The following is a 15,144-nucleotide window of genomic DNA, read 5'->3' as shown; positions in this document are numbered from 1 at the left end:
TGCTAAATCACACTTTCTGAGTTGTAACTCATGCCTAGGAACAATTAGATGGTAGAGGGAATGGCTTAGGTAAAATATTAGGAACGGGGGATGTCAACTTGCAATAGTAAATTATTTTAATTTACCTTTTTTATTATTGCTTTTTTTTTTAACTTCAGTTGGGTGCATGGTTCCATGGTTGAAAAAACAGTCACTGTAAATTTAAGTACTTTGTTTTGGCACTCCATAAGTATGATTGTACAACAGTGTTGGATGACTGTTCTTCAAGAGGTGTTTGTCTCAGCCCAGACTCTATTCTACTACTTACAGTATCTGATTGTTTAGCTGCGGATGCAAGGTTTTTTTTTTTTTTTTTATGTTATACACAAAAAGGGATCTTCATGAAAGTAAGTTGTTAAACTTTTATTTCTTTCAGTTCTTGTAAAGTTTCTTAAAGCACTTTTCCAGGAGGCTTGTAGGAGGCTGGTAGCTGATACCACTCCCAGGAGGACAGATCAGGTGCAGTGACAGACCTCTATCTGCTGCTTTGCCTGCACTAAGTTAAGCAGAATTTATCAAATTAAATATAGGCTGAGGGATAAGATCAGAAGTGTCCAAACTCCATGGGGAGGATGGGGTGGAAAGGGAGGGAAGCAGAGAGCATGGGTCATGGGAAAGAGGTAGGAGTTACAGGCAGGCATGAGCATTCATCTCCCTGAGCCATGAAACCTCCCAAATGACTAAGAGCCAAGTGATCAGATCTCCCTCTCAGTTTTTAACCCAGGAGCCCGAAGGCTGTAATTTCACAAGGAAGTTGTATAAACAGTGACCTCTTGCGCATGTCACAACTTTTGAAAACCACGTGGCATGCAGACCTTGGTGGGACCCATCTGATTTTCATTGTGGTTGGTGACTAAAGCTCTGTGACTTTGCATGTGGGCCTGGAGTGGGCAAACTTCTACAGCCCTTCCTCAAGGAAGGGTGAGTGTGCAAAGAGGTGTGTACTGGGTAGGTTTCCAGTGACAGTGTGTGCAGCCTTTTTATTTATTATTATTATTATGTTTTACTGTGATCTCTCTCACCACTGAGTTGGCTCCCTCAGACTTGAGGCTGTGTTGTTTTCAGGATGTCACAAGCTGTGGCATGAAATAAAAAGTAGAGTCTGTTTCTAGCCATAGTATGAATGTCATCAGCTCACAGGCAAATGCAACACTTGCATTTGGCTTGAAAGGTAATCGTATTGGGAATTTAATGAGTAAAAACTTCATCCATAGGCCAGGAGCACCTGATTTACAGAAAACTTAAGAGTCAGGTGTTCAGAGTCTCCTTTGGAAATCCTAACTGTGTGTCTGAATTGTGCCAACCCTTCCTTTTTGTTCCCTGAGGGCAGAGTGCCTGCAGGTATGGTGCTGGTGAGGAAGAGCTGTAGTTCTCCAGTGGCCACCAATTTGTTGGTCAGCTGGCGAGAACATCTGCGGGGAAACACGTGCTGAGGTGACATAAATAGGGACTGAAATGCTTTAATGGTTCAATCTGACTCTTCAGAGAAGAACTGCTAGGATCTGTGGAGTGGCTTCATTGCCCCAAACATGTTCAATGGGAGTCTCTGCAGTCATCTTTCTCTCCCACCGTAGCTAAAAGAGAGAAACAGGCACTTCTAGGCTGCAGTTCTTCTTGTCCTGAAGAAGATTTCTGAATGATCAGGTGAGTGATGCTCTGAAAGTGCTCTTCCCCCCTCTGCACTGACGATGAGGGGAATGCAGACTGGCTCATCTGAGGCCAAACACCTCCTTTGTGACTGCCCAAATCACTGATGAGTCTTAGCTTTGTAATGAGCAACATTTCTTGAGGCTAGCAAGACTAATTCTAGACAGCCTGGCTCTTCTGACAGATTTTGGTGCACGGCTTCTTAATTTGGCACAAGAAGATGTTGAACATTGACCAAAAGAATAAGCTCCCCAATACAGTCTCAGAAATGGCTGGGTTGGTTTTAATTAAATCTTTCATAACAGAAACAAACAAACAAACAAAAAAAAAACACCCACAAGCAACAACAAACCCACACAACCTCAAGCAAAGACTAGCAAAGTTAAGAGACCGAAAACAAAGCTTTGTCATGGAGAACATTAAGCAATTTCGTAGCTGAGGCATACTCTGCAGCGAATTACACATTTCCTAACTTCTGCAATTCAGTATTGCAAGAAAAGTTCTCTGAGGATTAGTTCTTTGTTTCCTTCTTTACCTAAACAGTTAACTGAAGGGAGGATATCCACATTGTCTGACCTCTTCTGAGTGACAGGTGACTTTTTGGTGTTCCACTTCCAATAATGCAATATTTTCTACTTCACACTTGTGCAGAAACACTAAAGGTGCGTTCTGAATTTGGATGTGCCCTGCATTACTTTTCTTCACACACTGCTTCTCGAAGGTGCACAGGTGTATTCTGCTCTGGCAGAGCCTGAGGGACTCTCTTAGGAGCTGAGTTAAATATAAGCACAGACGTGCTCTGGACAGAATTTTTGCTTTTCTGGATCAGTAGAACTGCATTCTAATTTTAGAGCAGTGCCTTCCCCTCTTTGAAATTTATACTTTTACTTTGAATTTAATTATTTAAAAAAATCTAAGAATATTTTGTAAAGCTTTTGCTTTTACTTTTGCTTTCCAAGGATTTTTGGAAGAACCCATTCAACAGCAAAGAAAATCCTTTATATGCAACTGAAGGGAAAGAATTGAAAGCTTCAGGTGATGTATCTAATGAATAAAAAAAAAAAAAAAAACAAAACATAAAAAAAAAAAAAGAGAACTGGGGTTGCAATGAATCCCTATACCTGGCAGTATTGCTTACCTACTGTAATTTGTTCTGCTGCTTGTAACTGAAGAGTAGTTTCTCGGGTGATTTAATTTTTGGAACAGATTATTTTAATAATAAGGAATGCGTGTCAATTATAAATACAGCCTGAATACTTCATCATAGTGTAGTAAAATTGGTAGTTTTAAATGCTAGTTTCTCCCGATTTGCAGTAAGCACTACTGGAGCATGACAAATATGTTCTAGTTCTATTTTTAATGCGTGTTCTCTGTATCCGAGGGCAGATGAAAGATGCATTATCAGAGTGCAGCTGTAAAGCAACACCCCGGTGCTGACATGATTAGTGGCTGCAGTGTGTTTGGGTCTGAATGTGACCCTCTTTGGGAGCTGACTGGATGCAATGGGTACTCGTGCAGGGCTGTGGAAGCTCGAGGTGAGCACTGGTCCCTTGGTCTTACCCACGCTGCTGTTTTGGGCGGCCAGCTGGTTTGTGTTGTATCCCCAGGGGCAAATTTGCTGGATGGGAATTGTTGGTGCCGAGGCTGGTATTTGAAATTCAGAGGGCAAAAGGTTACAGGTGAGAACTGAAGCCAAGAACAAGAAGTTTCTGGTTGTGACTAAAGTAAATATTTGTAATAAATATAATTCTTCTATTCCTCTCTTATGTTAACATGCTTTCAAGCTCTGTGTATGTGCCATACGGGTTGCTTTCATCACTTGTTTTATTCCTCCAGCTGTGCTGCTGTTACTTCCAAGCTGGCTTATTCTGCTGGCTGCTTCTTTGGACTTCAGATTTGAGTACCTGCATGCATGGCTATCCAGAAGGAGCTCATTCCTGCGTCCTTTTAAGCCTCCAGGGGTTCTCCCATCAGTTTGAAGGGAAGCACACATGTATAAGTCACCTTTGTGATATGTACGTGCAAAACAAGTGTACTGGCTTCCTGATCTTCTCTTCTCTTTCAGAGTGCAATCCAAGGCAGGATTTTGGTAACTTCTACCCGTTCTGGTAACATTAAAACTGACACATTTCAGTTTTTTGTCTTGGGAGTTGAGAGGCTTGAGTTCAAGAGCTGCAGACACTTTAGCTGCATCGGAAGGAGGAGATGCCTTGCTGGGCCACGTGAAAGCTGTGCTGGATGCTCTAGCACATGTCCATAGGCTCTGTTTTCCTCACACTTTGCTTAACCCAGCTGTTGCCAGGTTTGGCTCTGGAGGTGAGACACGGCCAGCCTCAGTGCTCATTCCAAATGCAGCAGAGCAGTTCGCAACACTGTCATGTAGGGAAGGGCTCATCTGGAAAGTGAAGGTTTGCAGTTTCTTAGCAACAGCAGGGCTCTGGATTTGCTTGGTCCTCCCTGGGAAGTTATGGCAGTTGCCTTTCCCTAGCTGAGGATGCCTTTTCTGTTCAGCTAATACATAGTTAAAATGACTTCTTCAGCATTCGTGGTATTCAGGTTCACAGAGCAGAATTCAGATTCAGTGAGCAGATGTGAAATTGCTTTCCAGAGCAACTTTTGACAAAGGAGAAGGAAGGAAGGAAGAAATGAAAAAGAAAGGTCTGACTTTTATGTTTGCTATTCTGATAGTGTTGCTTTTTTTGGAAGGACCCTATTTCAGTCTTTTTTTTTTTTTTTTTTTTTTTTTTAGCCTTCTATTTTGGTAGATGAGGTGAGCCCAATTCATAGGTTTTGGTGCATGGTGCACCTTTCTTGCTATTAGGTCACTTTGCTATGTAAAACCTGTGGCAGACAAAGATAAGGCTTAAGCCACGCCTGAGTAAAAGATAAATGGCAGTTTCCTTGTGAGAAGACAGATTAGTTGAGTTGCCTTGGCTTTGATAAAGCTACATGTGCCTGAAATTGTCACTTCATGACAATCCTTTTGCCTTCCTAAGCAAACAGATGAAAAACAGAAGAGCACATTTCAGAATTTTTGCCATTTGTATGGGTTTTCAAAAGTCCTAAAGTACTCAACAAATCCATTGGAGCTGGCAAAAATGAGATATATTTAAGTTGAGATTTTGCTTTATTTCATAGTCAGAATGGGTGTAGATGGATAATACACCAGAATCAGCATGAAGTTTTCTCTGTCTTCTTGTCTCTATCCGGAGATAATTGTCCTTAAATACTATGTAAAAATATTTGGCCAATCTTAAACTTGTCTCCTTTCTCAAATTTTTGATTGGTATCATTAAAAATCCCCATAAATCTCACTGTGTTTTCTTCAGAGATCAATAATGTGAATAGAAATAAAAAATCTTTTATCCTAAATGAACATCCAAGGAATCATATTTAATTTCATTCTTAAATTTCCTCTGTGGTGAAATACCCCCAGTATGATGCTGTGTTTCCTTTTCTGAAGTAGGAAGTGGGCTGAAACATGTAGGCAGAGCCCAGCCTCAACCGAATTCTTGTGCAAAACTCGATTGCAGTTTATAAGAACAACTTGCCTTCTTGAGGCGCATCGTAAACTAAGCTAAGCTATCGCAATTCATTTAAATTTCAGTTTGCAATGAATATTGCAATTCATGTTTGTGAGTGCTTTAAGGGTGAGAGGTTCCACGGTTGCTGTGTCTTTTGGTCCAGCTTAAGTAGAAGCTGCAAAAGGGTTCCTAGTTTTCAAATACACTTTTAAGCATTTCCAAAATTATTTCTCTTTAAAAACTTTGGTATTTTTTCCTTTAAAGGAACATGCAGACATGCAGTAAAAACACTTTGTGTATCCTTAAGTTACACTTTTGAGGACGGTTATGGTGATTGTTTTCTCTCGGAGCATTGTTCTTCAGAAGAATAATATTGACAGTTTCTTCCAGTGTGTTTCATGGGTAACACATTTGTTTATTCACTAACTATGAAGGATAGAGATCCAAATCACCAATAATCAATAGCAATCTGAAGGTCCCTAGCTGCTCCCAGGATGCTAGTGAATAATAAGGGGCAGAGTTCTGTATTATTTTCCTCCAGACTTTTTCTGACTTTTTCTTGTTCGGCCTTCTAGACTCCACCAGACTTTCGGCACACTTCAGGCCACTTCTGCACTTTCTCTTGTTTACTGGTTTTCACTGACAAATCCAGAAACTTGGTGTCAATGTTATTTTTGTTGTTGCTAGCAATGCCATAAATCCTACAACACTCATGTGAAGACTCGTGAGTTGCTTAGGTCATTAAATTATATAATGCCTTCAGGTGCCATCCAGACAGAGGTTGAAACCAGAGGATTTAATTCTCTATAATAATGTTTTGCCTGTTGGGTAATTTATTAGTTCCACAGTCTACTGTTTTACCACAGGTAATGATCTCTAATCTTCATTTCAGTTGTCATAGTTATTTCTGGTTCCGGTCTGGTCTCTTAAGACACACTAGTGTTGAAATATATGAAATGTAATGTAAGAAATTATTTATGTGCCATCTGCTACAGCAGTGCAGAGACCTAATCAAGATTGTACTAGTAATCCTGATGAATTGCTTTAATGCACTATAAAATACACGTTAATGTATTTGCTTTACAATAGAGGCGAAGCCTGAGACAAATAAACTGCAATCAGCTTCTTAATAAAGCAAGACCAGTTTTTAGGTTCTTAACAAGAAAACTGTTTTCAGGGTGAAAATAGTTTTACATACAACAAGAGAACTGAAAGGACAGAAGCTGAAAAGATCTCTTATGCTGAAGAAGAAATGAGGAAGGACACGTTTTTACGTGGATGTTCTTGAGAATGTGAGTTTCTGCTACAGAAATGAAGCCATGAGTTTAAATGTTTTGTTCCAAAATTGGTTCTGTGTAACATTAAACATATCCCAACCCCTTCCACACCTTGTGGTGGATAGGTTGTAAAGTTTGTTGTAGTTGTCTTAGAAGTCTACCTTTACAGAAGAGATGTACCTTCCCCTACTCTCTGCCCTTCTTAACCCTTTTATTATTGCATAATTATTGCATAAAATTCATCATTTGTTGAAACATTTGTTCAAATTTGGCATTAGCTCTTGCTTCACACTTGTTTGTAATGAAGGAAATGAAGGAGGTCAAACCTATATTTGGAAGGAGAAGCCTGGAAGTATGTTTTGTTGTTTTTTTTTTTTTGTTTTTGCTTTGGGCAGGCTCTCCTGACACAGAGGATGGGAGTTAAGGACGAACTGTGATTGACTTATGTTTCTGTTCATAAATCAAGCTTTGCTAAGCAGGTATCACTGTTGTGGTTTTCTTTTATGTATTTCCTGAACTCTGTAAATAAGGAAATTATCTCTTTGCAACCACACTATGTGGTTGTAGCATAGGGCCCATGTTTCAGGAACCATAGATGAAAGATTTTAGCATCAACCATAAGCAAAATGCACGGCAACTGGCAGAGCAGTATTTGCTCTAACACGTTATTGGCATTGTTCATTGAGTGATTCACAAACTGCCTACACGAGGAAGAGAGATGTAGCCCTGAAAGCAGCCATCCCAGGGAGTGTGTTTCGACCCAGTGATCAGTGGTGCTGAATACCATACTAGCAGCACCTCAGCACAGCAATGCTACGGGCTGGGGGAAGAGTGGCTGGAGAGCTGCCCAGTGGAAAGGGTCCTGAGGGTATTGGTCAATAGTTGGCTGAACGTGAGCCAGCAGTGTGCTCAGGTGGCCAAGAAGGCCAACGGCATCCTGGCTTCTATCAGAACCAGCGTGGCCAGCAGGACTAGGGAAAACATGATTTTCCCCCTGTGCTTGGCTCTGGTGAGGCCACACCTGAAATACCGTGTTCAGCTTTGAGCCCCTTGGTACAAGAAAGACATTGGGGCCCTGGAGGATGTCCAGAGCAGGGCTACAAAGCTGGTGAAGGGCCTGGAGCACAAATCCTGTGAGGAGCAGCTGAGGGAACTGGGGTTGTTTAGTCTGGGGAAGAGGAGGCTCAGGGAAGACCTTACTGTTCTTTACAACTACCTTAAAGGAGGCTGTAGTGAAGTGGGAGATTGGTCTCTTGTCCCAAGCACTAAGTGATAAGACAAGGGGAAATAGCCTCAAGTTGTGCCAGGGGAGGTTTCGGTTGGATATTAGGAAGATCTTCTTCACTGGAAGCTTTGTGCATCATTGGAACAGGCTGCCCAGGGAGGTTGTGGAGTCACCGTCCCTGGGGGTCTTCAAAACACATGTAGATGTAGAGCTTAGCAAAGTGGTTTAAGGATGGACTTGGCAGTGCTAGGTTAAAAGTTGGACTAGATGATCCTAGAGGTCTTTTCTGACCTAAATGGTTCTATCATTCTTTAGTAAGAATTGGTTGTCGGTCATTTTGTTCTCCACTCAAATTTGCATTCACTTGCTGGGCTCACCAGACTCCAGTGATGTTTCACTGGCACCCGATGAAGCTGTTGTGTAAGTAGATACAAGCAGTCTTGCCTCGTGATGCTCCTGCTGGAGGAGGCTGTGGAGGCCTCCGTGGGAATGCAGGGTCTCAGCTTCCAGATCTGGTGCTCTGCTTCACTCTGACGTTGGCTTCTGTCTCATCCCTTGATTCCCATGGTCAGACTGGATCCATTCAACTATCTTACCGGAGGGTTTTTTTCCACTTGAACGTATATTTTTGTGATACCGTCTTCATCTCCTCGGCTGGTCTTCAGTTTGTTTTATTTTATTTTACCTTATTCATAGTTGTGTTCACGAGCTGTGAATAAACAAGGAAAAAATCATTCTTATTCATCACCTTTGATCTATGTGAATGAATATGTAAGTGGTGAATAATTCCCCCTTTTTAAGGCAGATGCTTCTGTTCTTATGTCCATTTAATGTGGTTCAGTGCTGCTTGCGTTGTTACCTAGCAGCAGTCAATAGAAGACAAATTTCAGTTGTAGACTACTATTTGTGCAGCAATGAACTGCGTACAGCCTTGTTGCAATAAACTCTGTTACGGATCATTGCTCACATTGTATTGTAAAATGCAATATCTGTGTGCTACACGAGCACATTGTCTAAATTCTCTCACCAGGAAGGCGGTTTTGATTTCACAGCACTCTAGTTCCACAAAAACAGTTTATGTAGGCATTAAAACTAGTACAATATCTTTTTTTTTTTTTTTTCCTTAGATGTAGTTTGATTCTGGGTCTGCTTGTTCCTTCATCTTAATGTTTTTTTTTATAGATCACTTACGTTTTCCAAAATGATTAAATGATATTATAATGTTGAGGGTGGGGATAATCCAGATTTGGATGTAGGTATGGAGCTGGGGTTTGCTCCTTCACACCCTCACAGTTAGTTTCACCCTACGGTATGCAGTATACTAAGAATTATATTCATGCTGTAGAAAGGCACTAGAAAGGGGGATCAGTAGGTGGTGCAGGATCTGAGATTCATCAGGGGTAAGGGAATTTTCTCATGTAGCCGTTATTTATTTATTTATTTATTTTTTTCCCAGCTCTTGAATGGAAATGTTTTGGTTTTGAGGCACATCACTTTCTGTGGACTGCAGATAAAACAGCCAGGTGGAATTCTACAGGCACGTGCATTCATTGCAGGCTTCACCAAGAGCTCGCAAGCTGAGTGTGGGGCATTGATTCTCGTGATGGGTAACCTCGGTGAAGCCCAGGTCAACTGGCTGCTGTTTGAATCTCACTCATCAGTCCTGCTTTTGGATTTCTTGTTTATTGGTGGCTCACCCTTCTCTGTCACTCCCCATAGATACAGCAGCTGTCTGTTAGCAACTTCAGAGATGCAGGATTTACTGCCCAGCTGCACTGAGTCTCTGGAATCCGTTTTGAACCTCAGGCTGCCCTGTGGTTTGAATGCCAAGGCTCTGGTCTAATGAATACTTTGGATTTAAGTTCATCCATCTGTCCCACAGCAGTGAAAGCAGACAGTCATAGAGATACAGACCTTTGGAAAGCTTTAAACCACAGCTTTCTTAGCTAGCGTAGAAATACAAGGATGAAGGGGGAAACTCAAGGTAAATGTCCTCTTTTCCAGTTACCTCTTCTCTCTGTACTGGCCTTTAGGCTTGTATCTGAACCAATTGGTGAGTTCCAGATCCATGGCCTGTACCTCGTCTCTTCTGCATAGCATGGGGTATTTTTCCTTAGCTCTCTGCATAAGTTGTCTTCCATTGACATAAATTTTCACTTCCATTTGTGACTACTGTGCTACCCAAGAGATGTGCAAGTCTTGCTCAGGCTGCCTGTGTTGAATCCCTTCATTCCAGCCTCCCCCTGCCCTGGCTTGAACTCCATAATGCATGTAGCTTTTAAGAGTCAACTTTCACAAGCTTTTTCTTTTTCCACAGGTTAGGAATTTCCTGTACTCCAAACATCAGCCTCTTAAGATAAACTCTGTCTTGCATTTTTCCCAAATTTTCAGCTGCACTATTCTCCTCAGAGGTTCCCCCTGAAGGTTCAGAGCCCTCCAGATTACTGGGTGTTCTGGGTGTCAGAGCAAACGTAGACCTGCTTCTTCACCTGTAGTATCCCTGATGCAGTGACTTCAAACTGTGAATTCATATACTGTGCCTCAGTTATTGTAAAACTGTGATCGTTTCCTGGACATGGTATCTTAAATGCGTTGTAAAATTTGCTTGTGCCATGAGAAAATGATCCTTATTTGAGCGTATTGATTTTGGCTGTTGAAATTTCTGTGTAATTTCAAGATTTATTTTAACTTCTTTGTAAGAATAAAATGGATTTTAAGACTATTAGCACTTTTTCTCCTCCTTCTCTCATTTCAGATGTTGCAGTTGTGGATATGAGTGATATTTCCAAGCAACCATCACTGTTCTACCACCTTGGTGTGCGTGAAAGCTTTGACATGGCAAATAATGTTATACTCTACCATGACACAGATGCTGACACTGCTCAGTCTCTCAAAGTAAGCTTCTCACTTCAAAATCTGCTTCATTTCAGAAACACCTTTAACTACCCTATCCTGCAAACATTCATGTTTGTTTGTTTTTTCTGAAACTTTGACTGAGTGTGATTTCCTGGTGGCTATGTAACAGAATCATGTTAAGAATAATAGCTACTATCCACAAGCGAAAACCAACAGTGATTAGAACAGTACAAAAGCTTGTTTATTAGTATAGATCCTTAGTGTTGTACTGAATTTGCTTCACACGGTTAGCTTTGGAAGTGAGGTCTAATTTGTCCTTCCACTTCATCATCTTTTAATTAGAGTACATGTTAAAAAAAAAAAAAAAGTTATGCATTGTATAGCGACACTTGAACAAGGAATGTATTGCAACCTACTCCTACTATCGACTCTCTCCTCATAGATAAGGTTAGTATCTCCTAGGTTCTGAGTAGCTAGGACTACAGGAATCTTTTTATTGCTCTGTGATGAAGATAAACAGATCCTCATCAAATCTTTTTATAGGCCTCTCCATTCACTTTTATAGTAGGATAATACATGCTATACACTTAAGTTCCATAATTGCTGCTCTGACTGTAAGTCCTGTGTCATGGATTTTTCTGTCTTTCACAGCTTAGATTTTCATTGGTTTTGGATGACATTTAGACAACTCTTCTCTGTGTTATTACCTACTGATTCTTTTAATATCATTTTCTTGCTACCTTCACTAAGAGCAGTGTTGTTCATACTTGGTGGTTTTTGTTTGTTTGGTTGGTTGTTTTTTCTTATTTATTCTCCTATATTTTTCATTCCACTGGTCTCCAAAATCCTCTTTGGAATTCTCCAACCTCTCTTGATGCCATAAGAATATTAAGTTTTATGTTAATGTTGTATGAGTTTTTTTGTTTCTTCCCCCAAAAGCTGTGTTCTGTCACAGTTTTTTTCCTTTTTTCTTCTGTTCTCAATGTCGTTGATTTTACTCTGATGTGTCCAATACCCCATACTTCCTTTCTGTAAGTGGTGGTCCACATGTACATTCCCTTTCTGTGTGACCTGGATTCTCAAGAACTCAGAGATGGAGTCTCTCTCACCCCGCGCTCAAAGAAATAAAAGAGATAAGTGCTAAGGCACACTTGCATGCCTTCCATTCCTCTGTTTAACTGGAGTGGGCAGGCATACAACTTTTCATCTTGCAGTGGTAATATACCTGACTACAAAGAGGTCTTTTGTTTTTATTTTTCATGTATGTTTTATCATTTTTTTTTTTTTTTTTTTTTTTTTTTTTATCTGTCTCTCAGATGTTCAGTTTGGTTCTCCCCAGCATGTGCCAAAGTCTGGAAAGCACAGGCTAGTCATCTCTGTCATCATCTATACGTCTCTGCCTAGTGAGGACCTCTGTGGATAGCTTTGATTTCTGCAGTTTGTGCCAAGCACATATGCAAGCATGTGCTCCATAGCTGGAGTGATGAATGACCTCCAGTCACATCTGTCCATTAGCCAGATATTCAGGTTGTTCACTGCCAGAACTTTCAAGTTTTTGCAGTGTAGGTTCTGGGGCTTTTATTCTAAGTGTGTAAGCCCAAGGACAACTCGGGGGACCTGAGAACACTGGAGCATGACTGGATCGCATAGAGCTAGAAAAGCTATTATCTGCCTTCATCTCTCTTCTGCTAGAAGCTCTGTTAGTGCCACTGAGGTCCCACTTAACCTTTTCCTTATTTTATGGTTGGTTGTATAACCTCCTTGGCTGACGTAGTAAGATGTGCCTGTGCGTCACAAGTCTTGATTTAAGTTGCTGTAAATAAGTTGAAGGATCATCTGGACTGACCACTAGAGCAGTTGAAGCAGGACACTGCCATATGGTTCAGTCCTATTGTGATGTCCTTGATACCTCTTCTGCAATTGAGAACCAGCTCACAGTTGGATACCATTCAAATATACTAGTGCACCTTTCTTCTTAGGAATACTTCAAAAGGTAGATAGGGATTGTTCTTGGGATCTTTCAGTGAAGAATATTTCATGACCTTGTGACGTGTTTCATGGTGTAGGTGCTGGATAATTCTCAGAAGCATTCATCTCTACCCCAGTGAGAAAATAATTCATCAGCAGTAAATAAAGCTTTACTGGACATGCTTGTTTAGCTAGGTGGACATGTTTATTTTTAGACATGTCATATTTCAGATGTCTAAACTTCCCATCATTTTTATTCTGATGTATTTTATTGGCCTGAAGAATTTGAATTAATCAGTAATTCTGTTTAGGTATAGGAACCCTAGTATGTATTGTTGACTGTCTGCTGGTGGTTCTTTATTGCTGACTAATTTGGTCATTTTTTTTTCTCTTGCCTTCAGGAATTTATCACTTTACTTAGATCTAGGTTGCTATATATGCCTCTTAAGAGTGGCTAGCCTAATTATTATAAAGGCGGTATTCCTGCTATTACTCCTACTGGGAAGAGCTGTGAGGTTCAGACAGCCTGACTTTATATAGCTTATTTCATAGAACTATTCTTGAAATTCTCCCAAGAGTTGTCTCTTCAGTTTCACCAATGTCTTTTCGAAAACAGGCTAGTTTCAAACACATGAAATATATATAGTCTGGATTTCAAGAGGATTACATTTGCAGAATGAAACCTCTTAGATGGTCCCTGACATTTGGTTTGATGGTATACATAGGCACCGACATTTCTGTGCAAGTAGATTTCAGGCTGTTGGGTATGAAGTTACTCAAGCAGAATTATCTTAGGTTGTCAGAGCACATACAATTAAATGACATCAAAAACCTTGCTTAGGAACAAGTCTGTATTTTTGTAGAGTGACTTATCTGGAGATCTGTTTATTTCACCAAGTAGTATTCATTGGACATGCAGACCATCGCAAAAGGAGGAGAAAGTTACCAGTAACTGGAGACCTTTGAGATCTGGTTTACGTGTCCATTAAATTATCATCTGCCTCATGGTTTCAATAGCTCTCTTTAGATTTCAAAATGAGAAGAACTAAGGTGCAGGGGTGTGTTGGGCTGTGCCCATGTAGGTAGGAAAGGGGCGTAGGTATCTTAAGGATACTCTCTTAGAGAAAAAAATCTCCATCTTTGAATGCTTTTGTTTCACAAAAGTTCGGTCTGTGACTGGGCATGTGGAGTGCCCAGCCTGAGAAATACCAGTTAGTGGCAAGTACTAGTTTTCTTCATCTTCTGAATGCTGCTTTAAATAGGTTTCTTTTCTGAATCATTAGTTCTTTCCTAACCTGAACTACTGAGACTTCTTTTGACATTGTTATGTCTCTTTACTTGGAATTTGCTTTGGCAGAAAATGTGGATTATGCTGTGGAGAACACATTTGTGTGTGTGTGTGTATGTGTATACCAGTTATTTTTATTGGACATAATAATTCACAATAAAAATGGCTAATTGTTTTTATTCTTTTTTTTTTTTTTTTTCTCCAGGATATGGTATCTCAGAAAAACACAGTAAGTATTAAATCTACATTCATTTTAAAGCAAAATGAACACATTTGAAGCAACTTTAATAGCAAAACTGCCAAGCACATATATGCTCTACCCCATAGAAGGAGGTCTGTTTTCCCTATATACAGTTTAGACTAGTGGAAATCTTATTGAATTCCTTTTCAAAGTAAAGCTGGATTTTAATATTACTTTTTTTTTTTTTTTGAAGTTCTTTTTTAAGTTATAGAAAGGTGCCAGTAGATATGTTACCCACGCAGGTTCATAGATCAAGAGGCAAACTCAGAATTTCAAAGTCTTTTTCTACTTCTACCACTTTCACTCACTTGTGCAGACGTGTATGAGTGTGTGTGATGCCTTATTAAGGCTGTCTTGTATATCAAACAGATTTGGCTACTGTGTACCCATCCTCTTCCTCCCAAATTCACAGATTTTGCTGGGGAATGCAAAAGCTTATTTCCCAAATTAAAATTATTCTTATTCTTACTTTTAATACAAGTAAAACCAAACAAGTAAGTAAACCTCAACCAAGATAAAGTTTCGTGGTTATTTTAGGCTTATTATAATGTACCACAATATCTTACACAGTTGTGATGTGAAGTGTCAAAAACACATATCAGAGGTCATTTTCATTAAACACTGTTATACTGAGGACTATTGAATTTGCAAAAATATTGAAATTAAATTTATTTCATTCTGTTTTCCCTACATTTGCCATACACTTTAATTCTCTTTTAAATAAAATAGAACAGGATTAAAATAATAAAATATTCTTAGATTTTGCTAAACTAATCATTTAAAGGGAACTGAAGAGAGAATGCATTAGTTACAGCAGTTTATTTTGAGTTGCTGTTTATAGTTGACCACAGCACTGTATGTAGGCTAAAGATAGACCAGGTTGAGCACTTGGGTAAGTCCAGGTCATTTTCCTGTCTGTCGTGGTGATCTCTGATCTAGTTTCACTGTGTGGTGGGGACTGCATTTTCAGGTCCACAGCTCTGTGAAAAGGGGCCTCAGAACAATTTGCTTGTGAATAATGCTGCTGACCACCTTCTGGCCACAACTGGTGGGTAATCAAAATGTCACAAGTATTTGCT

At 40.0% G+C, this 15,144-nt stretch overlaps 1 protein-coding gene across 2 annotated transcripts in view; it reads left to right on the top strand.

Annotated features, from left to right (window-relative positions):
• MAP3K15 (mitogen-activated protein kinase kinase kinase 15) overlaps nt 1-15,144 on the top strand; it is an 82,456-nt gene that overhangs the window by 13,553 nt on the left and 53,759 nt on the right. For both annotated transcript variants that reach the window (XM_068684198.1, XM_068684207.1), the window contains exons 2-3: nt 10,468-10,607; nt 14,030-14,053. In XM_068684198.1, coding sequence (XP_068540299.1) covers nt 10,468-10,607; nt 14,030-14,053 — 164 coding nt within the window. The remainder of the gene's footprint in view (nt 1-10,467; nt 10,608-14,029; nt 14,054-15,144) is intronic.

This window comes from Anas acuta, chromosome 1, assembly GCF_963932015.1.
Source record: "Anas acuta chromosome 1, bAnaAcu1.1, whole genome shotgun sequence".
NCBI classification, from domain to species: Eukaryota; Metazoa; Chordata; class Aves; order Anseriformes; family Anatidae; genus Anas; species Anas acuta.
The sequence above is the reverse complement of the archived record's forward strand: the minus strand, read 5'-3'. Positions and strand labels throughout refer to the sequence as shown.